This window comes from Bombus vancouverensis, chromosome 7 (assembly GCF_051014615.1).
Source record: "Bombus vancouverensis nearcticus chromosome 7, iyBomVanc1_principal, whole genome shotgun sequence".
Classification (NCBI taxonomy): Eukaryota; Metazoa; Arthropoda; class Insecta; order Hymenoptera; family Apidae; genus Bombus; species Bombus vancouverensis.
This window is the reverse complement of record NC_134917.1, coordinates 108,495-135,330: the sequence shown is the minus strand read 5'-3', so window position 1 is coordinate 135,330 and position 26,836 is coordinate 108,495. Positions and strand designations below refer to the sequence as shown.

At 37.1% G+C, this 26,836-nt stretch overlaps 5 protein-coding genes across 14 annotated transcripts in view; 3 read left to right on the top strand and 2 right to left on the bottom strand.

The window, feature by feature from the left end:
- The window catches only part of LOC143302951 (venom serine protease Bi-VSP-like), a 72,102-nt gene that overhangs the window by 20,019 nt on the left and 25,247 nt on the right, over positions 1–26,836 (top strand). The gene's annotated exons all lie outside the window — the stretch shown is intronic.
- LOC143302919 (uncharacterized) lies at positions 898–1,482 on the bottom strand. The gene has a single exon (XM_076619988.1). It carries the CDS (start codon positions 1,480–1,482, stop codon positions 898–900), a length of 585 nt encoding a protein of 194 aa, XP_076476103.1.
- LOC117163792 (adrenodoxin-like protein 2, mitochondrial) lies at positions 17,840–24,079 on the bottom strand. Of its 5 annotated transcripts, none has more exons than XM_076620202.1 (5): positions 23,931–24,079; positions 23,403–23,515; positions 23,106–23,238; positions 22,688–22,739; positions 17,840–18,031 (listed from the first exon to the last, which is right to left on the bottom strand). In XM_076620202.1, the coding sequence occupies exons 1-5, from the start codon at positions 24,077–24,079 to the stop codon at positions 17,840–17,842; spliced, it is 639 nt and encodes a 212-aa protein (XP_076476317.1). The 5 variants fall into 5 exon arrangements, with proteins under 5 accessions (XP_076476317.1, XP_076476321.1, XP_076476319.1 ...); XM_076620204.1 differs by lacking the exon at positions 17,840–18,031 and adding an exon at positions 22,028–22,403; XM_076620205.1 differs by lacking the exon at positions 17,840–18,031 and having other exon boundaries at positions 22,409–22,739; positions 23,003–23,238.
- LOC117164295 (uncharacterized) lies at positions 17,888–20,172 on the top strand. 2 transcript variants are annotated; one of them, XM_033347249.2, is made up of 2 exons: positions 17,888–18,017; positions 19,081–20,172. In XM_033347249.2, exons 1-2 carry the CDS (start codon positions 17,988–17,990, stop codon positions 19,615–19,617), a joined length of 567 nt encoding a protein of 188 aa, XP_033203140.2. In that variant the 5' UTR covers positions 17,888–17,987; the 3' UTR covers positions 19,618–20,172. The 2 variants fall into 2 exon arrangements, with proteins under 2 accessions (XP_033203140.2, XP_076476322.1); XM_076620207.1 differs by lacking the exon at positions 17,888–18,017 and adding an exon at positions 18,377–18,939.
- Positions 20,405–26,124, top strand: LOC117163573 (survival motor neuron protein-like). 5 transcript variants are annotated; one of them, XM_076620210.1, is made up of 4 exons: positions 20,405–21,597; positions 23,790–23,870; positions 25,469–25,651; positions 25,777–26,124. In XM_076620210.1, exons 2-4 carry the CDS (start codon positions 23,790–23,792, stop codon positions 25,876–25,878), a joined length of 366 nt encoding a protein of 121 aa, XP_076476325.1. In that variant the 5' UTR covers positions 20,405–21,597; the 3' UTR covers positions 25,879–26,124. The 5 variants fall into 5 exon arrangements, with proteins under 5 accessions (XP_076476325.1, XP_076476327.1, XP_076476326.1 ...); XM_076620212.1 differs by lacking the exons at positions 20,405–21,597; positions 23,790–23,870 and adding an exon at positions 24,215–24,331; XM_076620211.1 differs by lacking the exons at positions 20,405–21,597; positions 23,790–23,870 and adding an exon at positions 24,789–25,259.

Genomic DNA, 26,836 nt, shown 5'->3' with positions numbered 1-26,836 from the left:
TCACGCCTTGCTCGATCATGTGTTCGAATTCCGCTTTTACCTCTTTAAGTCGATCAGGTGCAAGCCGACGCGGTTTGCTGTAGACTGGTGGACCAGGTGTAGTTTCGATGTGGTGTAGCATACCGTGTCGAATTCTCTCTTTTCCGAAGATCGGTGGGCGGGTGAGGTCCGGGAATTCTGCCAGGAGTTGGTGGTATGGTGATTCGCCGATGACGGTCTTGTCGGACGCTTCGTCTGTTGTGGCGGTGTATCCCCTTGATGACGTCTGTGTTATCGTATCCATAAGCCTTTTGTTTCGCGGGTCCACGAGCAACCCGTAGTGGCTTAGAAAATCCATGCCGATGATGGGTGTTTTGACGTCGGCTACGGTAAAATCCCACTTAAATGCTCTGCGTAGGGACAGGTTTAGGTAGGGACAGGTTCGCCGCGAACAGCTCGTACTTGCTTCTGTTCACGTGTCCGTGTAGCTTGTTGCGCGGGTATACGCAAACATCTGCGCCGGTGTCGATGAGGTAGGAGATCCGCGAGTTCTTGTCCGTTATGAATATGCGGCGAGATGCCAAACCGTCGTCGTTTGCCGCTTTTACGGACGGCTGGTCCGGTTTCCCGAGTTCCAGGAGCAAGGGGGTGTGCACTTTCTCGCGCTTTCTCGGAACTGTGTGTGATAGTAACACAGCCCGTCTTGCCGCAGCGTATCGCGAGGGCGCGAACGGCGGCGGGATCGTGTACGCGAGCGTAATTGTACTCGTGCCCTACGGTGTTCATTGCTTCTTTGCTCGGCTACTAGCGCTCGCATCTCGCGCATATGAGCGTCCATTCGCGCTACCCGCTCGGTGACCAAGTTGGCGAAGGCTGCCATGGCGTCGCCTATTCCGCTATTCTGGCCAGGTGGGAGGGTTATCGCAGGCAGTCGGCGATCTGCCCTGATTCCAGGGTGGCTTCGTAAATGTTATCGGCAATTTGTATGCGGGAGTCCGGATCGTTGTTCTGTACAGAGGCTAGGATGCTCCGTATGCGCTGTGGAAGTCGACCTTCCCAGACGGTGAAAATGACATCGTCTGCTAACGAATTGGTGGCTAGGCTTTTGAGATCACGGTAAAACTGAGAGGGCTTCCTGTCCCCCATTTGCTCGTTCTCGATTACCTGTCGGAGTCTCTTGGCGTACGACTCTCCCAATCGCTTGATGAGCTCCTTTTTGACGTACTCGTAACGCTCTGTCGCCGGTGCGGCGTCGAATACGTCTCGAATTAATCTCGCGTGCGACTTGTCGAGATTCGCGATGACGACCTGGTATTGTTCTTGGTCACTAGTGATCCGGGCAGTTTCGAACTGCACTTCCAGCATCTTGAACCACAAGTCGACGTCGTCAGACCAGAACGGTGGCACGCGGAGAATGGCGCTAATCGAGTCTGCGTTGTCCCCGCCGGCCTTCGTACGTGCGGAGTGGGCGTTATTGGTCATTTCGAACTGATTTAGATTCATTGTGTTACGTTTCACGAGCACTCGGGGATAATCACGTCGGGGTCACCAATTTGAGGTGGTATGTCGTGATAGGGTCGGAAGGAAAACTCAGATTTCTTGAACGATAAATGTTTATTCACTCTAATGTCAATGAGTACACTTGATGCAGGATTCGCGATTGTATTCGGTTCGCGAATGCGCGGTTATAAGATAGAGCTTGGATAGCTACGATTCGAGATACGCTGCGAGTGCGGACAATGATTGCACGAGATGTCGAGAGCTTAGATAATTATTCGGCTCGAACCGTGTAAGTATAACGATCGTGATATACTGCGGTAACTCGCGGTAGTAGACTGACATTTTTGTCGCGATGCTGCTGCGGAGGAAGACTCGTTGGGATGTGTCTAAGGATGCGAAGGCATCGGATTCGTTGAGAAAAGCTTTGGTTCGGAAAGTGAGGGAAATGTACGTTAATGTTTATTGGCTAATTCGTGTTGGTCGTTGGAAAAGGATGCTAGCTGCCCTTGAGAGGGTGTTGCTAGCGGGCAGCGTCGTACGTGAGAGATAGCAGATTTCTCGTGTGTCCCCGTGGTAGGTGGTCGACTTCGAGACTGATAAACAAAGACTGTTTGTCTCTTTGGAGGACCTTAGCTAAAATAAATCCTAAGATTTATAGCGGTCCTTAGGCTAGCTGGGAATATTCGATACGAATGTATCGACATCTGGCAATCATCTTGTCCGCAGGTATAGGGTCTTTGTGTCGTGCGTCACGCGACGTAAACTGTTGGGAAGTTTACTGTCAAGTGCCGCCACATGTTCAAGGAAAATGTATCTGCAGCCGGTTATAGCGGTATTTACGTTACGGATGATCTATGGGAAGATTCACACGAACAAACCTTTATGGACTAACCAAATTTATTTTGTTATTAAAAGCGATCTACAGAACCGATCGACGACTGGTGTTCAATTTAAAAATTGCTTCTCTATAAAAGCAAGAAATCTAATTTACATCGTGTTCTTCATCTGTCGCCTCCATATACATCCTGGTGGCAATAAAATTCTGAATTTACGAGAAATCCGTATTTCGACTTAAGCTTATCGATGTTACCGACTGGACAAAGCCTTCGAGAGTTTAAATTAACCGATCGACCCTTCGTTGAAAGGACGAGCAAGGGCCAGGAAACTATCGCGGGAACGCTCGTAAAAGCGCGCAATGGTTCGGCGTGGTAACCTAGGAAGAGGAACAGGTGCGACTGAATCGTAACGGTTGTCGTGGCCCCTTTTAAACGATCCGTGGCCACCCTTCAGTTTCGGCGTCATTAACCCTTCCCTTCTTTCTTCCTGGTTCACTTAGAAACGAAGAAAATTCCGGAGGTAGTTTGCTCTTAGCAGCTGCCATTTTTTTTTCTTTGTTTAGTCGACACGAAGCATTTTGGAGAATTTCTGTGATTGCTTCGCGAAGGTACAGAGAATAAGAAAAAGCGCTCTTTGTTCGTTGACGACTTTCTGTCAATTAGAAATAAGAGTAAACGGCATAACAGTTTTCTTCTTTGCCACTGTATACGTAATTTTTGTTAGACTTTAACAACTCTTATTTTTCGTGAGCAAATACTGTCGAGTGGTTATACACTGTATATGTGAAGCTTCGTTTTCTTCGCGCGAAATATCCATGTTGTTCTTTCTATACTTGTGTTCATATATCATGACGTTCAGCCTACACGTGCCCGAGAATGTAATGTGACAGATAATTGGGTTCGAGCTGTAAATCTTTCATTTGCAGCATGACGCGAATCTAACAATACTTCTTTCCTTGTTCAGATCATGAATATTTTTGTCGCGTGCAGGTAGAATCATATGTCTAGAGTATCCACGGGTTTCGTGTTTACTTATTTCTTTAACTAACTTCGGTTTTAACCAACTTCCTATTAACCAGCAAATTAATCAAATACTTTCAGAATCAATGACAAGAATATACCGAAAAGTGTCGAAAGAATTTTAAAGGTACAATCATTTTCCTAAAAGTTATCTTGAGACGTATTGTATCGTTAGTCTCATAGAGTTAACCACTTTTCTCTAGAATAATACTCGAACACAGCTGTAGCTTTCTATAAATTTCCTCGATATTCGATTGAATTTCCCGAGATCGTTTCCAATGACGAGATCGCAGCAGTTGTTACGAAGAATATCGGAAGAGCGAAGAACGCGTATGTGTATCTGATCCATCATTCACAATAGTCTCTACGGTCCATGCGTATGATCCATCATCTGCGTAACCGTTTTACAATCCTCACCGTGGAAATGCCGATCCGCGATGCTATTCTCGCGCGCACTCGACCGCTTAAGAGTGTCGTGTAAAATTAAGGTAAAAAGTAAGGAACTTGTTAATTTCCGACAAGGAGATAAAGTTCTTTTTATTTTTTACTCAATTTATACAATTTTTTCGGTTCGCGATGATACACTTTCGATATTTGGATTAGTTAAGAATTTTTTTATTAGACTGACTGGATGATTTTGAAGGGAGCATTTATATTCTTCCATTCGTTGGAGTGGGAGAAGGTTTTGTTTATACTTAGTGTAAAATTCGGAGAACGGCTGGAGTGATCGAATGCCACTCAGGCGGCTGAGAACGGATGCTGACCGGACGGTCACACGCGATAAGGCGTTCGGAATTTCGGTTTGTTATATACAGCTGCTCGAATTTTGTCTGTGACATTCCCCCCTTCTTAGATTGAACTTGATCCCTCAAGCTTTCTTCAGAAGACTTTTGTGGAATCGGACTTGACGTGGCTTGAAAATTACAGCTGATTCCTCCTCTTCATCTGAGTGGTATGTGTTGGTTGGAATATAGATGTTGGGTGTTGAGCCCAGGGTGAGTGGTACTGGTGGGGCTGTCGCATTTTGGCTGTTGATTACAGTTTCATTTCGACAGCAAAATAAATTGATACATAATTTGTTCGGTATACATTTCCTGATGCATTTGAATACCCCTATTTTGTTTAATCCACATATACCTAGTATGCCTAATGCTATGTACCCTAATATCTGGAGCGTGGTTAGTCCCCAATACTGTATATTTTTAATTCTGTGTTCGAAATTAAGAGTTTCTATCTCGTCGCCTATTTTATCGATCGTTGTTTTATAGCCTTGTAAATTATCTATTATTTTCGGTGCTCGCTCGAGTTTATCTAATAGATGAGTGAAACTGTCGTTTGTTTTGAGCGCTAGGGTTTTTGTTTTGATTTCGTATTTGACTTCGTTTGTTGTTTCGCCCTTACGCGTGTGTTCGTCTTTGTAGAATATATCGCAAGAAGTGTTGGCTCTTATGATGGAAGGCTTGTCAAGTTTTTGTAAGGTATGTTTCGTTTGGCAAATTGTGTCTATTTCTATCGGATTTGCTGGTATCGCAATGTAACAGTTGCTAGTTTTGAGCGGTATAAAGCTAATGTCTTCAATCTTAAGTACAGTTATTTGACAATGTTCAATGTGTGGTTTGAAATTTATTATTTCGCTGCGACAATCGGTTCTTGAATTTCTGTCATGGATTGGTAGTGTTTGTTTGCATATAGTGGTTCCGGCTCGATTTTTACAAAGTTTGTTGAAATACTCGATATCAGCGTTTATAAATGAAAGACCTGAAGTTAAATATATCTGATGTTCGACTACTGGAGCCAAAAATACTCCATTTCTTTTACTCGGGATAGGATATACTTGTAATATGTTCCATTCTGTGTTAGAGACTAAAGGTACTATGATTTTGAAAAATATTTTGTCATCTATTGTGAAGATTTTAAGATCACTGATGTCGAGTATGAATTGAAAATGTTCGGTTTTGGCAGAAATCGCGGTGTTGTACATCTGGCTACCTATTGCCTTGACGTAATTTTCTATGAATTCATTGGGGTCAAGTATTTGTGGACTAATTATTCCTTGTTTGCCTAATATCATGACGTTAAGTATTTCATCTAATTGGAAGTGTAAAGTTTGCATCGCGGTGTGGACTTTCATGATCATCTTAAGCATAGATCTATCGATATTTGCCTGCTGTTGTAATTTTAATATATCACTATATGATCTCTCTAAGTGGTTTAGGTTTTCTGAGTTTACAATTTTTCTAATAAGTGCTGTTTGATTAGCTATTATGGTCTTGATTTTATTATTATCATCGAATAGTTTGTCCATATTTTTGTTTATGAGCGTAAGATCATCATCGTCGAGAGTCCCGAACAGACTTTTCGATACGGAACCTATGATGTTAAGCAAACCTCGTGTGCTCCGGGTATGTGTTAACGCTTTCAAGTGTTTTGCGAGTTGTTTTAGGTTATTGATGCGATTTTGTAATCCGCCTAACTCTTCGACGTATTGTTTGCTGATTGCACGTGAGTCTATTGTTAATTTATATGATTCTATTGCGCTTATCTGTTCGTATATGTCGCTAGTGTCTAATCCTACTATTACATTGGCAGTGTCGCTGTATAAATATCCTTTTCCTATGTTTTCTACGAATACAGAGTTTCCTTCTAATGGTGTAATATTTATTTGCGCGGATACTATTCCGGCAAAGAGGAGCGTCGACCTGGAAAGTAAGGTTTTAAACGATTACCGTGTATCTTTTTGTCTTGAATCAGATAGTACGGAGTACATACTTTATCAATCGTGTACGGTCCTAACCATTCCACATCAAGTTTATGCTTTTTATGATCGTTATGTATTAAAACGGAGTCTCCTTCTTTGAAAACTGATTGAGGTTTTATAATTTTACGTTTTTGATCGCGCTGATATCGCTGTTTACTTTTGATCAATGTTTCGCGAGCGTGTCGGAATCTAGAGTCCCATTCCTTTTTGCGGAACGTGACTTCGTCTGCCTATGTGCGTTGGGGATTCTTGGATATTGTGGAGGGAAGATTGGCTTGGTGTCCGAATGTGAGTTCGAATGGCGTGTAACCAGTAGAGTCGTGTATCATTGTGTTATATGCAAGGCATACAAAGTTAAGTTGATCGTCCCATTCTTCATCCGAATTTCGCTGTATCGATTTTAACATGTCCGTTATTACTGCGTGTGTCCGTTCTAACGATCCGTTACTTTGTGGGTGGAAGGATGTCGTTTTGATATGTTTGATTTTGAACGCGTCTTCGTACTGTTGCATTAAACTAGATATAAAATTCTGTCCGCGGTCAGTTAATATCTTTTTTGGAGCGGAAAAGATGTAAATGTAATGATTCAAGAGTGCGTTCCAAATTGTTTCCGTTTGCTGAGTTTTTAGTGGTACGAGTATTAAGTATTTTGTCAATTCGTCATGTATGGATAGAATGTACAGATTGCCTTTTTTCGTCTTTTTCAGTGGGCCTAATAAGTCCATAGCAATTTTATCGTTTGGTTCGAGGGGTGTGTCGGTGATACAAGGTTCTTCGCGCGGTCTGATACGTGTAGTTTTAGATGTTTGGCAGGTGTCGCATGATTCTATATGTTGTTGTATGCGTTTCATCAAATCTGGTACTCTGTGCCGTTCACGAATGCGGTCGTATGTCTTTTGTATACCGGGGTGTCCTACTAAATCGTGATTTTCTTTCAATAATTCGTCTATTTCTTCGTCGCTATATGTTTGAATTGGTTCCCATGCAAAATTTAATTCTTTTACGGTGTCGTTCAGGAATAGTAAAATTTGTTTGATCGCGTTCTTTTCGGTCTCTGTGAAACTGTCGTCGCCTATACCTATCTTTTCGTTTATATGAATAATTTCGTTTAATTTAGTTAACCATTCGATTCTGTCGTAATTTCCTAGCTCTGTTTTGGATAATTGATAGAAAGATTTACGGTTCGGAGTCATTTTGAGAATTTTGGGTAACGCGTCGGTAGATTTTTCCCAATCGTGATATTTTTTATCGAGTTCTATGTTCAAATTTTCGCGTCGTCTGGTCAGAACATGTATTCTAGATAGTGCGTCGGCTGCAGTATTATCCTTTCCTTTCGTGTATTCTATGTCGTATTCGTATTCTTCTAGTTTTAATCGCCATCTCATCAAGCGTGATGAGGGGTCTTTGCAATTCTGTAACCATTTTAGTGCTTGGTGATCGGTTCGGATGAGGAATTTCCGTCCTAACAGATATTGTCGGAGGCGTTTCACGGCCCATACTATTGCTAAAAGTTCTTTTTCTGTAGTGGAATAATTTCGTTCCGGTGGGTTTAGAGTTCGCGAGATATAACAACATGGATGTCCGTCCTGTGATAAGATTGCACCTATACCTTCGTTACTGGCGTCAGTCGTTAATGTGAATGGTTTCGCAAAGTCTGGGAATTTTAGTACGGGTGATGAACAGAGTTTGTCTTTTAATGTCTGGAATGCTTCCTGGGTTTTATCTGTCCAATGAAATGGTGTCTCCTTTTTTGTAAGTTCGGTCAATGGTTTCGCGATCTTAGAAAAGTTTCTGATGAACTTACGGTAATAACCTGCTAGTCCTAAGAACGATTTGATGTCTGTGGGATTACGTGGCTGTTTGAAATTGCTAACGGCTTCTAATTTTTTGGGATTTGGCTTTACACCTTCGGCGGTTACTATATGTCCAAGATATTCTAATTCTGGTTTGAGAAATTCGCATTTGTCCGGCTGTATTTTGAGTCCGAGTTCGCGTAGGCGTTGCAATATTATCGCGAGGTTGCTATTGTGCTCTTCAATCGACTGTCCGAATATTATAATGTCGTCTAAATATACGAAGCAATGTTTATTTATGAGTCCTCTTAGCGCGGTATCCATCATGCGTTGAAATGTTGCAGGTGCATTCTTTAAACCGAATGGCATCCTATTGTAATGATAGTGTCCTTGTGGTGTGGAGAATGCTGTGTACTTTTTAGAGTCTATGTCCATTGGGATTTGGTGGAATCCGGAGGATAAATCGAGGGCTGAGAAGAATTTTGCGTTGCCTAGTTGAGATAGTATGTCGTCTATGTCAGGTAATGGATATGCGTCCTGGTCAGTTAGTTCGTTTATTTTTCTGAAGTCTATTACAATTCGCCATTTCTGTTTCCCTGAGGCGTCTGCCTTTTTTGGTACTACCCAGACTGGTGAATTGTAAGGAGAATCAGATGGTTCTATAATGTTCTTTTGTAGCATTTCGTCCATTTGTCGTTTGATTTCTTCTTTATGGCATTCAGGCGGTCGGTAAGATTTTGTGTTAATGATTTTATTTTCTTTTAACGTTATTGTGTGTTTAGCAAGATTAGTGCATGGTAATAAGTCGGTCTCTAGATTGAATACGTCAAGGTAGAACAGCAATATCTTTTCGATTGGTTCACGGAGGGTTTTCTCTATATGCGAAAGTCTAACTAAATCTTTAAACGTGGAGACTTGATCATACGTATTTGAATTTTCGATAAAATTAGTCATTTTGGCTGGGCACTCACCACCATTGATAAAGCATATCGTTGTCGGTTTTCCTTCCAGGTAGACTGTTTTTGACACTGCTTGTTTTGGAGGTACGTCGTTTTCCTGTTGCAATAAAAGTATATTATTGTCAAGTTTTAATTGTTGATTCGAGAGTTCAAATTTGAATTTAGATAGGGCTGGCAAACCGAGTATGCCGTCTTCTATAATTGGAAAGTTGTCTTCTACCACAAAAAATTCTAGAGTTTTGCCAAATAGTTTTATCAAAGCGTGTTCGTTGGTTTTAAATTTAGAGTGTCCCATCGAGAATTTCCGTTCTTTTGTTATTCTTGGTCGTAATACGCATCTTCGCTTGAGTATATTAATTCCTGCTCCGCTGTCAATGAGGAATTTATGTCGCTGTCCGTCGGATCGTAAAAGTACTGTGGGTAGTCTTCCTGTTGTGGCGTTAATTCGTAGGTCTGGTCTATTGGTTTCTCTATTTCTTCCTTGTGTGTCTCGAGATTGTGGACTGCTGGTGGTCTCGGAAATTGGCTGGGTGTTCGAAAATTTTTACATTGACTGGAGACATGTCCGATCTGGTTGCATTTGAAGCATTTTAATTGTGTCCTTTGGGCAAGTGGTATTTGTTCGGTTTGTCGGAAGCTTCTTGGCATTGGATTGGGTGTTGGAGTTGGTTTTTTAGTCATCAGATTAGGATTATTGGTTGTTAGTCGTTGCTGCTCAGGGAGTCGTAATCGTTCTATTGGTTTTGGTCGTCGATTTCGATCTTCCCTGAAGAATCGCTCGATGTCGGTGGCTTTCTTTTCGGCTTCAAGGATATTGTATGGTGGATTGACGAGTAGTAATTGTCCTATTTCGCCTTTCAGGCCTCGGATAAAATCGATCACGGAGTCTTTTAAAATCCTGTCGTTCATAGCTCGTCTAGTAATTTCGTCACGGTATTCGTTCGTTATACTGTATTGTAACTTATTGAGTGCTCTGCGGAACCTGATGATATAACTTTGCACACTTTCGTCGTGACGCTGTCTCGTTTCGCGTAGCTGGTCTTGATGTTCTCTAACAGAGTCTTGGGTGGCTACGTTTCGTCTTAGGGCATCGTACAGGTGTCCGTATTCGTATATCGGTATATTGCAGATGGTCATTGCGGCTTTACCCGTGATTTTCCCGATTTTGATCATTTTTAATAGTAGCGTGGGTTCGCTACACATGGCTCGTAATTCGCGAACTTCGCGTATGAATTCTTCTACTCCGATATTGTCTTCGCCGTTTAATTGCGGAATACATACTATCGCGTCTTTGGCCCGTAAGCTCGGAGAGGCGAATTGCGGTGGACGGTCTTCGTAAGAGGGATGGTTGTCTTCTTCTGTTCGAATTGGAACGCATGGTGGGGAAGTTCTATCTCTCGCGGCAACAGATTCGTCCATAGTAATAAGGGAGCCTAGTTCTGTAGTAGCGTCGCGTCCTATTTTTATTTTGGAGATATTTTTGCCTAATAGTTCTATTTCCGCTGCACGCTTCTTATTTTCACTGTCGGCCGTCCGTTGTGTCTCTTCTACACGTTGCGCAAGAATTTCAATTTGTTTTTGTATCACGTCGAGTATGGCACGAATCGAATTGTCCGTACCTCCGTTTGTAGAAACGGTTTCAATAGTTTCGACTTTGTCTTTTCGTGATGTGGGCATGATTCTAATTGAGCTTATTGATTCTGAACTACTGTTGCTATTTGAATTCGAAGCGCTTGAGAAACTGGGTTTTCTCACACGGTATCGTGAAAATGAATCCAGATTTTTCAGCTTACCGTAGTAGCTATGACCGTTGAGGAGTATCAGGGATGTTTCCTCTCTGGTTGGTTCTAGATTCCGAATCTTATTCGTAGGCTTGCTCTGCGCTGGCCGTAGTCCTCTCGTCTAGTTTCACCGTAGTGGAACGTTGAAAGTTGCTGCAGGGCTTCGTAGTAGCAAAGATTCGCACTGGGTCCGTTAATCCTTCGATCTTCAATGATGCGCGTACGCCGAAATCGTAATTTCGTTTGCACTGAAGTGAATAGATCCTGGCACGGATCGCTAAAAATGTCGTGTAAAATTAAGGTAAAAAATAAGGAACTTGTTAATTTCCGACAAGGAGATAAAGTTCTTTTTATTTTTTACTCAATTTATACAATTTTTTCGGTTCGCGATGATACACTTTCGATACTTGGATTAGTTAAGAATTTTTTTATTAGACTGACTGGATGATTTTGAAGGGAGCATTTATATTCTTCCATTCGTTGGAGTGGGAGAAGGTTTTGTTTATACTTAGTGTAAAATTCGGAGAACGGCTGGAGTGATCGAATGCCACTCAGGCGGCTGAGAACGGATGCTGACCGGACGGTCTCACGCGATAAGGCGTTCGGAATTTCGGTTTGTTATATACAGCTGCTCGAATTTCGTCTGTGACAAGAGCATCGTCCAGAGACGTTTTCATCATACACAAATAACTTTGTTTTTCTTGTTGCAGTCGGAAGCGTGGAGAATTCGATGTTTCTGGCTGATCTGTTGTTTTATCATTTGCGCGGAATTTTTTCGCGGTTAGAAGAAAGATGAGATTAATATCTTTGTGGTATTTTGATACTTATCGATCTGCCGATAATGTTGGTGCTGGTAGGGGAAAGCGTGGTTGAGAAGAAGCGCGCTTTTTCGATAAATTATGAATTATGGCTAACGGTAATTCACGCAATTTACGTAATCTAGATGGAACAGACGCTTTTCAAGATCGCTTGTCGACTCATTTATGTTTATAATTTTCAGGAGAAGAAAATCTAAACCTTGAATATATTCAATTCGAATATGTACTGTAGCCTAAATTCGGGTCTTTTTTCGGCTTTCAACGATATCGATTTTGTCTCGATTGACTTCCTGCCGGTTTACGTGCTTTTATTCTTCCTCCTTCTTCTTCTTCCGGTGTCCAATGATTCCTTTGAAAATCGACGCGGTTCGTACCGAAGCGTACGCTTCCGATGCGGAAAGTACGCGATCGAAGCGCGTGGCTTCTGACCGGAAGCGTAGCCTTGCAAACGCGATTAGATTGCATTAGCTACGAGACTGAAATTAAATCTCGAGTCGGAATTGTATTTAATTTTCTTCGGGAAGTTCAATGCCGGAATCGAAAATTAGACGATTGAATAGGGATTCCTAGTTGATTTTAGACGTCCCTCTTCCTGTAACTCCCACCGAACTTGCATTGGGCGTTGTTCGTAGGCTTGTCGTGCGGCAAACCGTTTCGCAAGAGCTTATTTGCATTTCCTCTAACTGCGGTTCGCATAAGACGCGTCAAAGGAATATTGACTACTATCTATTAGGTCAGATTTTTTCACTATTTTCTGCTTCTCGTAGGATTGTAATGTTACAGTACCGGTAACACGAAGCTTGATCTACGGCAAATAATAAAATATCTTTGAGATTAAAAAATATAAAGATTTGAAAATTAGGACATTTGAAAGTTTGTACTTACTCGACTGAATTGCTATTAAGTGACGTTTAAAAATTTTAATCACAAGGTTGAAAGTAATATAGTTAGTAATTCTAACGAACACCTATCCTCAGATAGATTGGTATACACACGCGAGTCGACCGTATTCTCCGGAAATGAAAACAACTACATCCCTGGAACCTGGAACACGTGATTTTCCGCATATCCATTAAAGCAACATCGGTCAGTGACTCGTCTACGGTGCAGTCGCTAGACTCAATTAATGACCACGTTCTGGTCGTAAATATAGAAAAGGCAACGAGATATTTTAGTTTCTTGGCTAACTGGGCTGAGGTTGGGTCAATGTTTCTGTGGATTTCATTTACCTCTTCCGGCCTCCTTATATTTTCTGAATTCTTACAATTTCCGAGATACCAGTTCATAGCAAATTGATTCTTATTATGGCGTAGGATATAGTAAATCTTATTGTCTAAAAATACAGGAAAAGATTTCATTTTAGATGATTATTTCATTAAAAGATTATTATTTTTTTAACATTTTATTCAAGCGTTTCTTAAGACATTTGTTCAAAGAGATGTCAGGTTATAAAAAATTGAATCAACCTTCCCAAAGCTCCTTAACCTCTTGTTATTTTTGATAAATCAATAGCATTACGCAATATATACCGTGTGATTTCCCTAGACGATCTAGTAGCACTCTTCTTTACAACCTTCTTTCAAAACGAGAAACAAGAAGAGGATTTACCAAATATCATTGTCATCGAAGCGCAGAGACGCTCCGGTGATTCTTATCTCCATTCATCTCTCCGAGTGAAACTATTTGACGTCGCCTTGAATAGACTCAGACAGTTTTGTCGGGGGTCCGTGTCGTCGCCTGTAGCCAGCTCGCACGATCGTGAATGGAAAGACTCGTATAAAATCAAAGGGCCGACAGACTCTTCCTGCTTAGACGAGATCAATAAGATCTCGTTCAATAGAGAAGTTACCTTCTCGACCGCCGGCGCCGTATTACCCTTCAAAGTCACCGGAAAGTCATACAAGCCAACCGATGCAGCCTAACCTTTATCCACAGATAAAATAGGTTTCTCTTATTCCATCTGAATTTCTAAAGAAACCAAGACTTGATTTCAGTCTGGTTAAAAGCTTCGCTCGATTAAAGCTGTTTTTCAAGCAATAACCTACTTTGTGAATTTCATGCACGCGAATCCAAGTATGTATGCGGCAGAAATGAAGCTTTCGTGCATGTCTAATTGTAAGTTGATGCGAAACAATGCGCATGCGCCGAAATCCCACCACTTTGCGGACCTACATTGTGCCTTTTACTAAGACGCCTTGTTTGTTTACTCTTCTCGAGCTAATTCTTCACTATTATTATCTACATTATTTTCACTGGCTAACAACTGGTTGGTCTGCAATTGACTAACCAATACAAATTTTTCGTTACGTGCATATATTCGAAAGAATTCGAAATTAAATTATCATGTATTACGGGCAGTTACGATAGAGTGACACAAAGCAATCTGTGTTTGAATGCCTCCACTCGTGGACAATATCGATATAACCTAAATGCGATAAATCGCGAACGTTTGATTCGACTCATGGGAAATTTACGCGTTTTTGAATCGTTCCGAGTCGCACGCGAAATGCAGGTCAGAGAACCGTCTAATATTTATTGTTGAGATCGTGGGCTTGATCTTAATGGCGCGGCGGCACGCGATTCTTTACCAACTATGCTCCTTCACTCCAGCTCTCGACCTTCTTCCCTATTCAACTAGCTCGAGCAGTGAAATTGACTCTGCATGCCTGTGATTTTGACAGGGAATGGGAGTCGAGTTCGTAGTGAATGCACATTGTGTATACGTGTTTTAGGTGGTTTGTGTGAGTTTGTTGCGGAGATTCGAGACATTTATTTAACCTCTTTATCATATTCGAGCCTGTGCGATATAACCATATCTTAAATGTAATAAGTTTTATTTTTTATTGCAAAGTTCTTGAAATATATAATGCACACAATAAGTGTATAATATTTTATATATATAAATTATATTTAAGAAGTTTGGGATAGTTTAAAGATGAAATAAATTGCTTTTTAAGTTTAATCTCTTACTTTCGACGAAATCAAGTTTCTCTGGAATTTGGTGGAGTTTAAGATTTGATATCGGTGTCGTAGGAGTTATGTGACACTTTAAGGTGGAATAAATCTAGCGAGGAGTTTAAGGTGCGGCAAAGGAGCGTGGAATGTTGCAATAGAAATTTATTGCAGTGTTAGTGCATTGGTAGATTGATCAAATTTACGTGCAGCGTGGGTAACCAATGGTAAATATTTTGCAATGTGTATAATTTCTCAGTAATCTGAGGCTTATAAAATCTATTGACAACTAATGGAAATTGTTGATTTAACAGATCAATTTTAAATTCCTCGTTAATCTAAATTTTCTTAATCCTATTTACAGCTAAACCTTACGACGAAAAATTAACGAAGTGGAATAAAAATGGCATTGTGATTCTTCTCGTCGTGTATTGGTGTCACATCAAATTTAAGAGACAGTTTTACTTGCGGATGCTGCGTGTTACGTTGGTGAAGTCGACGAAAGCGTAAAATAGGAGCTCGTCCGAAATACACTAAAGCGGAAGGTTAAATTTAACGCAAAAGGCCGAGAAATTAGTTTAGAACTCGAAGTTTCATTGGTACGACGCTCTTGAAACGCATTCAAAGAGGTCGGCGACCTCGAAAGGGGATGAACGCAACTGTTTCGTGGGAATTTCTTATTGTGGCTTATTTGGATGAAGCTGCTTTAAAATCAGCGCTGGATTCGTCTGTATTTTGCCCGGAAATCATAAAATGTTTAGGCCAGACGACTCCATGTACAGAAAATGTTATGTCCACTTTTTACGTCCGTAGAATTCAACTCTTTATTACTATGCACTTCTTCTCCAAAAAAATATCGCGTTTCAATATTAAAAAAGTTTCAATAATATACTATCCATTAGAAGAATGATAACATGATAACCTTACAAATTATTAGTATTAACAAATTATTATTGTATAGAAATGCCAACTATTGCTTCGGTAAAACAAACAAAGGAATTTTACAGGTAAATTTTACAAATTACAAGTCATCTTATAACGCAAAATACGACGTGTAAAATTGTCTCAATTTATTAACAGTATTAATAAATTATTATGATAAAAGATGCAGGAATCTTAGCCTCATGAGAAATTAGAGATGAAAATGAGTGGGAAAAGATTAATCACTGGTCCTCCTAAAAAGATGCAGTCCCATGGATGGATGGTTGTGCGAGTATTAAAGCAGCGCAAAACCGTTCCCCGAATTCTCATCCCGGACGTCGTACGACCAAAGACAAAAACAACTCACTCGAGGGCATTGCGGAGAGACATTCATCGAGGACACAATAGTATTATTCCAGGAAGTGCTAGTTCTTCCTAGATTCCGGTTACAATGTTCTTAACGCGTGGAAATTAATCTTAACCAGGAAACATCTATAACGGCATGTATTTTCTGCCGTGATTGTAAATCTGTTTGGAACATGCGGTTTGTCCGTTAATCTATGCGCTGTTGTTCAATTGAGTCAATATTATTTGTTGGTAGATTAATGTGTGCAAGAGCGCTCTATCCATTATTGACCAATTCGAGCACGTATTGGTAAATTTCACACCGGCAATTACGGTGAAATCGTTCGTGGTCGCTGGAAATTAGCAGTATCGTTTGCGGTCGTGAGCTGATTCACACTGCGTGAGCGGGGAATTATGTGAAGCAGCTTTGCTTTGTCGTTTCATGCATTTAATAGGTTTACGGCGGTGGACAGAGTTTGTAAAAAATGAAGACAAGGTAGAAAAAGATTAGTTTTCATTTTTTACTATTAGATTATTTTCAAAGTGATCTTTTCAGTGAAATATGATTGACAAAAAATAAGATCTATAATTGAATCATTATAGAAAATAGAATAATATTGATAATAAAGAAATAAAAATCAATTATAGAATAACATATAATAATAATAATAATAATAATAACAATAATGTGGATAGACTTTATGTTTACTTTTATATGTATAATGATACTGTTTGATCCTTGAATTAAAGTTAAGATTAACGTTGCGATTATGATTATCCTTTGTCTGACTAAATATATTTGAAGTATCAATTACAGTAGAATTTTTGAAAGATTCTTGGCTGTTAAACAAAAAACTGGTTCCTTTATATTTCGCTCAATTATCATAGAATCGTGAAACTGACTTTCACTTCAAATTTTGTCTGTTTCAGGAGTAACAAGTACCTGCAAAAATCATCCATCAGCCGGATATGTGCTGTCGGAGGGTTTTTCATTAGCATTCCCGTCTTTCTAACTGGTAAGAACCAATTCCTTCAATTCTGTCAACTTTAACCTTTTGAAAGATACTAGTACATAAGTTATACGTTTAATTTTTCTTGAATTCAGGCATGAATCTAAAAGATACTGTGAACTATCTCTGAGTGTATGAAATCAGTTTAGAAATCCAATGGAAATAAAGTTAATTTTAACGCCGAATAGTCATTATTTTTCTTAGAAAAATAAAAAATGATCGTCTTTTAGGGAAGTTTTAACAGATTAATTTATAAAGAGCTGAAACAGAATATTCATGTCATGCATGAATACGGCTGGTGGATGGATCGAGATCTAATCTAAAGTTTACGTTGTGTCATGCTAGTTTACACAGCTATCATTCGCTCGATCAATCGTTAAGCTGTTGAACTCGATTCAAGACGGACATTTTGACTCTGTTCAGAAGAAAACTGCGTTTTAATAAATTTGACGGAATAGAAATTATGATAGACTACAATGTTTTTTTAATTATATCATAAAATTTATTTATTTTTTTTAATGTCATGTTAGAAACTTCAAATACTGTCCAAAACTTCGAACGTAATCGTTTTAGAAATTTGTAAATTACTTAACGACCAAAAATATTGAATTCTCTATTGTCTGAAGATAGATTCTCTATAATTTAAGTAATTTATTCGTCGAGAATTGATATATAAAGACTTAAATAATAAATTAATTGAAAAATAATTTGCGACTAGTATTGAAAATTTCAATGAAAAGCATATGTATATAGTTTACGCTTCGAGAATTATATGTATTGAGAATATGTATTTGCGCTGATTCTTTGTCCCGCTTGTTATGGCATACGTGTTATAATGATCCTCTAACAATGCTTTCAGGTATGATATTGTATACATTCATCCAGTTTCATTCGACGCCGGTGTCACGTAAAATGGATACTTGGGTTGCGAGAGAAAAGAAAGCTGAGTCGTAGCCCAACTATTAATTCTCTTTTATCGAACTTTATTATGACTTTGGCACTTACAGTAGAATAACGTTGAACAGAGAAAGGGGTGTTGTACAAGAACAGCAACTAGAACGAGAACTCCCCGGGCTGGGTGAAGTCTCGGCTTATATACACCCTGGCTTGGGGATGTTGGGGAGTTTGGTGTGGATTCCAAGGAGTCCGAAAGTCGGGGTTGGGGCCTTATCTCTGATGGGGACTAAGATGCGTCGCGGCGTTGGCGTCCAACAGTCGGGAGTCGATGTCTTTTCTCTGAGAGGTAATTGGTGTCACACCGGCAATCGTTACGTCGGTTTTCATAGGCCTTGGCATCGTGTTTTGTGGATGCGCAATGGTCCATAACGTCTTCGTGTGGCAGAGGGTAAGAACATATCGCTATTAAAAAAGAAAACGAACACGTTCAAACACGTCTAAATCATCTTTTATGTGTATTTTACCCGGAAATCATTTTATCGTGAAATTTTGTTTTTCAGAGTTACCATAATTTATCTGGTAGAGTTCATAAAAATTTTTCTGAAATCAATTGCAAGCTTTTAGGAAACCAGGATTTTTCACATTTTTAAGAAGCGTTATAATTATATTGCTGATCTTTATACGTTCGTGCGAAATTGAAAAGTACGCAAATGGCGCAAAATGCATAAAATGCGCTAAAATATACGTATATAAGAAAACAAATCTCGATGAAAATTTTATTTCTTTGATTATGTTCGTAAAACTACAAACTTGTATAAAAATACGCATTCTAGTTATAAGTGTTAAAACATTCGATCTAGTCCTTATCACATTCATGAAAACCTCCATTTAACCATTCGTTGTATCAACAAACATTCATATGCAAAACTTACCACCTACCACATCCTCCGCGTATTAATATAATCCCCTTTTATAAATTATACACTTTAGAATGGACTGGTTGGGTCAGAGTCATATAAGCTTACAAGTTCTCGAGGAGTTCTACCGAAGTTACATTTACGTTTGCATAATTTCACCGAAAAAGATACTCTGTAGAATGACAGGTTCGTTTGTTTATGTGATCCGCGATCGCAACTATTTCAAGGGGATTTTATAAATAACCATACACACGATATTCAGTGTATTTTCGTATTCTCGTTTATTTTTGGGAGATTTGTAAAACTGTTGAACAAAATAATTGAGTAACGATTATATTTGCTGAGAAAAAGTCTTTTTCTCTGTACCCCTCCTTCTACTTCAAGCATGTAGTATTGACAATAAGATTGACAATGGCTGAAAGTAATCCAAAAGAGTTTTCACCATGGTTATCGGTAACGAAAAAGATTTGAATCATCTTTAATACTTATTCGTAACTAGAATCATTTCAACTAAAATGTAAATTCTTATATTATAACTTTTTTAATTTGTTATGGCCCCTGACTACAACCTAACCTATCATTCTTATTTCGTAGGAGAAGACGAATGCCGTGAAGGCGTTAGCGCGCGAACAGTGCGAAGCGGCGGTACAGCTGCAGCGTCAGCAGCAGCTGCAACAGCACCAGAACCAGCCCCAGCTACAACAGCAACAACAACTACGTGGCCCGTTAACCATCCACCATGCTGGCTGCCCAACGAAAGTCGGGCCCGTGACGAACCAACTAAATACCAGCCACGCAACGCACGGCCGAGCTGCACAGTACCAACATTATCATCACCATCATCATCATCGACACGTGTCAATGTCTCCACCGCCCTTGTTGCTCTCATCGCCAGCTCCGATCGCGGCGACGCACAATCATCTGAACGTGAGCGGACACAGAAACGTGGTTACGCCACCGGATATACCAGCAGATAGATCGCCACCGAGTCCTGGAAATAAGCTAAATAGATCGCAGCATTTGCCACGGGAAGCAACCGGCAGCGTCAATCCTGGTCTTCCGGCTGCCACATTGGATCTAAGTAGCGCAGCAACCACCAATAGTCCGCATGAATTGTCCACGTTAGTTTAGAAATTTGGTCCGAACATTATATCTTCACATAGGATTGGAGATTAATAGTTGATAGTTAATTTACACATCGATCTTTTTATTTGTAAATTGGGTCGTGGTTTAGAGTTGGTTTGTAAAAATTCGGTCCTAATTGTTAAATGATGAATATTGATTAAGAATAATAGGCATTGATGTACCAATCTTTTTTTAACTTATATACTTGAGCACACGCATTGGAGATTTCACTTTTATTCAGTGAAACAGCAACTTCATTACTCGCTTATTCAATACGGCAATTGCATATATTTCATGGACATTTTAACAATGTTTTGAATAATTTCTAACGGTACAATTGTGATGAAGTGAAAAAAATCGTGATAAGAAACAGAGAGAAAAGTTGCTCGTTAATGAATATTGACCAGAAATAAAGTAATTTCTAAAGAATATCCCGAAGACGTCGTAGATATTACGAAAGGAATGATTAATTTATACCCGCCTGTATCTTGCCATTACCATACTATTATTATTATTATTAATATTGTTAGTAGTACTTGATTACATTATTATTAATATTAATATTATTGCCTTATTATTATTAATGTTATGGAACCTCTAGTCCTAGGTTACTTTCGCTGCCACGAAAGGATAAGATTTTCGAATTTTTTACTATTACGTGTAATTCAAGTTTTCCTGTTGCGCATGCGCAGTAGAAAGAAAGTTAGCGGAACTCAAATCTCGAACTATAGAGAGTTGAAAAGTAGTAAAAGTAAAAAAGCACGAATAACATTTGTATTTGTGCTGGATTAAGTTTGATAACTGAAAATTGAGTTTGATGATAACATTTTTTTCGTATTCGCTTTGGTAAATATTAGTTTTATTTAAAATTGAACAAAGCATTTTATGTTTTTCAAATACGGTACATAATCGTAATATCGAATTTTGTAAACTGATAGTAAGAAACTCTATAATTCGAGACTGGAACTTTGATCAAGTTCACATTGAACGTAAACTGACTTAATTTTGTTATTTAAGCGTGTATACTATACGTGTTTGTTCCTTCTTCTCTTGTGCGCAGGCTATAGCTTAATTACTTCCAATAAACGCAGTTATATCGAATCAATGACCGATACAAATTTAGATATTAGGATTATTTAAACAAGAGATTAAAAACTAAAAAGTATTGTTTTTATACTGCATATGTACATATGCAATATGAACGACAGTTTGTGTAATAATATGTACCCCTCTTCTTAGTTTACTTTTGTATATTTTGCGACATTTGATATTAATTTTATGAGGAACGTACTTACACTTTATCTTTGTAATTAAATGTGAAATGAAAGAAAAGAAATGACATGAGAAAAGGAAATTCGATGTATGAGTATATACGAATTGACGGAATTAAAATTTAACGCTATATTTAAATAGAAAACGTGAAATATCTTGTCATCTTAAAATAACTTGATCATTCCTATTCTTTTACATAAAAACACTTTTCGACTGTAACTTAAGAAACATGTCTGCTAACGTGAAACGTGCCAGAAAAAATTAACAACTTCCATTAAATTGGCAAATTTCTCATTAATATCGTAAAACTCGCGTTTACAAAGATCAGATCAGTGTACATAATATACAAAACAAATGCAGAATATATAAATATAGCACATACGTTCTGAATTATATTCGAATTGGGCAGGGTAACCAAGTGAAAATATGTAAATTTCACGATGTGTAATGTACACTTTATCGAATTTGTAAGTAGTGTAGAAATAGAATATTTTACACGTAACAAAATATACAAACGACAATACACAAGTTAAATTATTTGTTAGATCCATGTATAACAAGCATAGTACAAAAGTGTTTTAGCTTTATGTACTGGTAATTATGAGAAATACCAACTTAATAGATGTATTTGGTATGTACCTAGTTAAGAAAACAATAAATTATTCTGAACAGATAAAGCGTTTAGTAGCTTGTGAAGTATGAATTTTCGAAAACGTAAGTATTTTATATCTAAGTAGTTAAGAAACGCGAGCAAGGGAAATCAAACAAAGGAACAAAGTTTTTTTGTTTAAAAATATTTAATTTGTTGTTCTATTATCCGAGGTTAGAAGCGATAATGTACAAAATCTGAATAAATAAGATTCTTCAATATTATTGAATTTTAATTCTAGGGTAAAGTAATATATCCGCATATTTTATTTATATACAATATGTATAAATAATGATGTGATTTGACTAATTTTGTTGAAAGAATATTTGTACTTTTTACGTAAAACTTCAGTCTTTTACAAACTTTCTTGTAATTAATAAACCAGTAAACACAATATTAATAAAATCTATTAAAATTATAAACAAACTCATAAGTTTTAATTTTAGTCCTTAAAGGTTGAAATATTTTGCTCCAATGTCGAGACATTTGTTTTAATCCAAAACATTACTATACTGAATCGATAATGTTGCATGTGCCACGAAAATGATGATAGTGTCAGATAACTTGTTGTGAAACGAAAAAGCATTGCATGTACATTTCTGTTGTTTTGTTGACCATGAGTTTGATGATCTTTTAAACTTGCCCATAGCTAAGAAATCAAACAGTATATCTAAACGAAATTAATTTCAAATTATTTTTTAGGTTCTAAGCTTTTATCTAATCTTTCAGAAGTTGCAAAATTTATTCCACAAGAGTCTTTTTTATCATAACCAAGTACACATCTTAAAACCATTTAAGTCTTCCTTAGTAATTTCTTCTTATCTTTAATAGTAACGAAAATAATTTAGATGAACGTTTTAAAATTGACACCCTGTATATTAAAAATAAAAGATATATTTTCTTCATAATTGGATAGGCTTTTTACAATGGCAATGTACAAATATCAAAATTGCAATTATACTATAACATATGTATATATATAAGCTTCACATTTAAACACAAGATTCTTTATTATATTTTTTTAATACCAATATTTTAATAATTATAACAAGGGTTTTTTAACAAGAGATGTACAACATTGTATACAAATTTTCAAAAACCTATAGATAATTTCAGTTATGCTCTTGCATCATTAATTGTTGATGGAACTCTTACCTCAATTCCATCTAGTTCCTTAGACATTACTATTTGACAGCCTAGCCGTGACCTGAAATTAAATATTATATAACTGAATATGTCAATAAATATATTTATTGCTATACAAATTAATACTAATACACAATAAGATTTCTATTTATCCATTTGAAAATCAACATTGTAAATATGCTAATTCCAACATAGATTTGTAATGATTATAGGGTCATAAATAAAAAACTATGAAAATTTATTATAATTTCAGTTTCGTAGTATTCAGAAATAGCGATTTGAAATTCTACATTGAGATGCAGATTTCGAAATACCCAATACTACCTGTTTTTACATAAATTTAAATAGAAAAATTCACTTTATAAAATATTAAAAGGTAATAGAATTAATAATGTGAATGATTTGATACTGATTATTATGAACTAACGTATCTGTTAATTCATATGCTAAATCCAACATGTCTAATTCTTCATCTGTTGGTTTGTCAGGAAGTGCATCATAAACTTCTTTCGAAAATATTAAATGGCACGTACTACAAGTTAATGTTCCTTCACAAGCACCTATATCAATTATATTTTAAGATTACAACATACTTATATAATAAAGTATCAAAAGTTAAAAATAATAAGAATATTAAACTTGATAAAAATGAAAATTTTCAAATATTTTCTACCTCAAAATTATTTATTTTAAATTAAGTAAATTACGCTTCTTTAAAACATACCATATCCATCTAAATCAAATTCATCATTTACTACTATGTCTAATATAGTATCTCCAACTTTCCCTTTTGCTTTGATTCTCTCTCCACTTGCTTTAACAAACGTTATATTTACTCTGAAAATAATATTTATGAAAGATAAAAATTATCTCAATATAATTATTTTCTTTATTTTTTGTGTTTCTTCAATTAATCTTCTCTTAATTATACCTTAATTATATGTATCACTTATGATAATAGAAATAATTTAAAAATAAGATATACTTGTCTTAATAATACATAAATAAAATTCGTATATCATATATTTATAACAGTGTTATATTTTTAGTTGTTCACTGTCAATGTTGTTCTTATTAATACTATTCTATTAATACTATGTTATTTTTCTAGATGTTATACTCCTACAAAGAGAAAAATTTCTTAGACATTATTATTAGCATTATTATTTTGACACCAATTTTATATTGGAAGGTAAGTACTGAAATTCTATTAAAAAAAGAAGGAAAGCACAAGAAAATTTGTATCACTTACTCTTGTTTTTCTGAAAGTGGTTGCGTGGTCGATATTCCTCTTGTTGCCTGCAAAAAGGGCAACGTTGTGTTGCTTGTATATTTTGAATAATTTGATGCAATACCGAGAATTGATCTCGAAAATTTTTGTAATTGATTTACTAACGCCATTCCACTGTCATAAATATCATGAGTATGGGACACCCTGACCGAACACCAGATAAGTATTGCGGAAAATATCAATTGTAGATCAATTGTACTTTGTACAAAAACTTTCACGGCATTCTTCGGCTGCTATACTGGGACGTTCCTTTACTGTGATAGGTTATAAAACGATTCCTAACACAAGTGACGTATCCCTACCGGACACGTGCTCTTCGGGCCACACGTTTTATGATACAAGACCAGCAAAATGATCAATGTGTAATTTTACATATCTTACATTTTTTCCAAATGAAATATTGTTTTTATTAAACGTTTAAAACCTCAGGCAACATTTATTTCATCTGATTTCAGTTTTACAAATATATATCTATAATACATATCTGTATAAATTATGGTCTGGTTATATCAAACAGGGACCGACACTCGCTAGGGAAAACTGCCCAAAAATTGAATCGTAAAAACCAATATGAAAGACAACAAATTTCTCGTTCTGCGGAACAAATAGAAATGAGCAGAGTATCTTTATCTTTATCTGAGACATTCAAAGCGTATCACGCATACGCTAAACCTGAAGAAAACTTTCTTGTCTTCCATGTTCATTTTTCCCTTTCCATTTCCGAACGGTTTCTTCTATATTTATTTATATGTTCGTGATTGATGCTATTGACAACATACAACTAAGGGGAAATACGAATAGTAATAGATAGATGTATAATTCATTATGCAATTTTATAGAATTAAATCTTATTTATCTTCAGATATAAAAACTATATTTACCAGCTGAAACACTAACGCATATGCAGTATAATATAATCTACTTAACAATCTCGTTTTAGTTATAATATGTGATTAATTCTTTTGCTATTTCGCTATAAACAGTTTCTTGTGCATACAATATTTTTTTATAGTATTCTAATATATTGTTAGATATTGTAAAGAAAGTAAAATACAGTTATTGAAGTTTGGGAACATTCAATGTTAACCTTGCTTCAAAAAATAACCTTTCGAATGAATGGGGAATAGATTTTTAGTATTATAGTTGGTATAATGTCATCATTGTTTACAATGTGTTAGAGTTAAAGAAATGAGACAAATTAATATTTCAGAAGCAAATTCAATATTTAAATGATGTTATTTTAAAATGGCAGATGATATGAATGTTCTTTTTATACGAGGAAATGGAAACGTATGTATGGTAATGGAAACGTATGTATGGTAATGGAAACGTAATGGTTTTAACATTATTTTAGTACAAGATTTTAGCAAAATAGTAATTAACAGTATCCACTACCTTTTAGTCAATTTTTGAAAAATGACATATATGATAATTTGCAATAGTTTGATAATAAAATACTTGTATCAATATTAATAACGTATAATTTGCTATCTCAAAAGGATACAGACACAGCCAATGATAATGTTTGGGATGATAGTGCATTAATAGAAGCATATGATAAAGCAATAAATTTAGCAAAAGAAGAAGTTATCAAGCGAATGGGAATGGATGTTGGAAATTCTCAACCGAAAGAAAACCCACAAAATCTTAAGCAGCCTAAACACGCAAGTAAATTACACAAGGTTGTGATTTTGATAGAATATTACAAATTTGATACAGAATATTATTAAATATATTGATTAAGAAGCAAATTATTTTATTTTGCTATTTACTTATATTTATTTGTATACACATCTTTTCTCTATAGAAATGGATCATAGGAGCACCTTATCGTGCAATATACTCAGAGGATGGAGAAATTTATGAAGCTATAATATCAAAAATTTACGAAAACAATGGCACGTGTTGAAGTGGTTACCACTTCTAAGAAAACTCTACATCTGGTCTTTTTTAGTTTTCTCAAGCACTGAAGCCATCGACAGCGTGTAGACAAAAGACTGCGACGAAGTCAGGCCATAAACAGTAGACAGGCGACGTTGGCTTCGGGGTTTTTCAGTTATTAGGTAACACAGCTAGCGTGCGGATCTGGACCAGCTCAAATTGTATTTTTACTTATTACACTTCTATTTAAATATATTTTCTACCTTACAATTTATCCACGTGTTTTCTCTGTTTACACACCGAATAACCTCAACAGGTTATGGGCCCAGGGCTGTAAATTGCAAGGTAGCAACGTGAAATGAATAAATTGTTAAAGTGTTGTGCTTAGTAAAATAAGGGATAGTGCTAAAATGGAATCAGCAAGTGCGAAGGTCGAGATGTTACGCGGCGAAGAAAATTGGCTCCAGTGGCGTTTTGTTATGCGTACACTTTTGGAGGAAGACGACGACCTGATCAACGTGTGTGAAGGGAATTTGTGTCATCCAGGTAACAGCGCGGAGAAAGAAATCGCTCGTGGAAGATTTTTGAAAGCAGATCGATTAGCGAGAAAATTAATCGTGACCTCAGTAGGAAAGAAACCGTTGGATCTTCTTTTATGTTGCACGACAGCACATGAAATGTGAAAAAAGCTGAATACAGTATATGACATGAAGTCGGATGAGAATTTAAATATGGTCCAGAAGCAGTTCTTCGATTTTAAATGGGAAGAATCTGAAAATGTCTCTTACAACCTATCAAAGTTGGAACTCATAGCGGCGAAGATGAAAGTCCTTGGGAGTGAAATTGGCGAGAAAATGCTGATAACACGCATTTTATCGGTGTTACCAAACAAATTCGATCATTTTCACAGTGCGTGGGATTCCGTAGAAGAAGAAAAGAAGACCTTAGACAGGCTTAGTACCAGGCTGATGACGGAAGAAATTAGA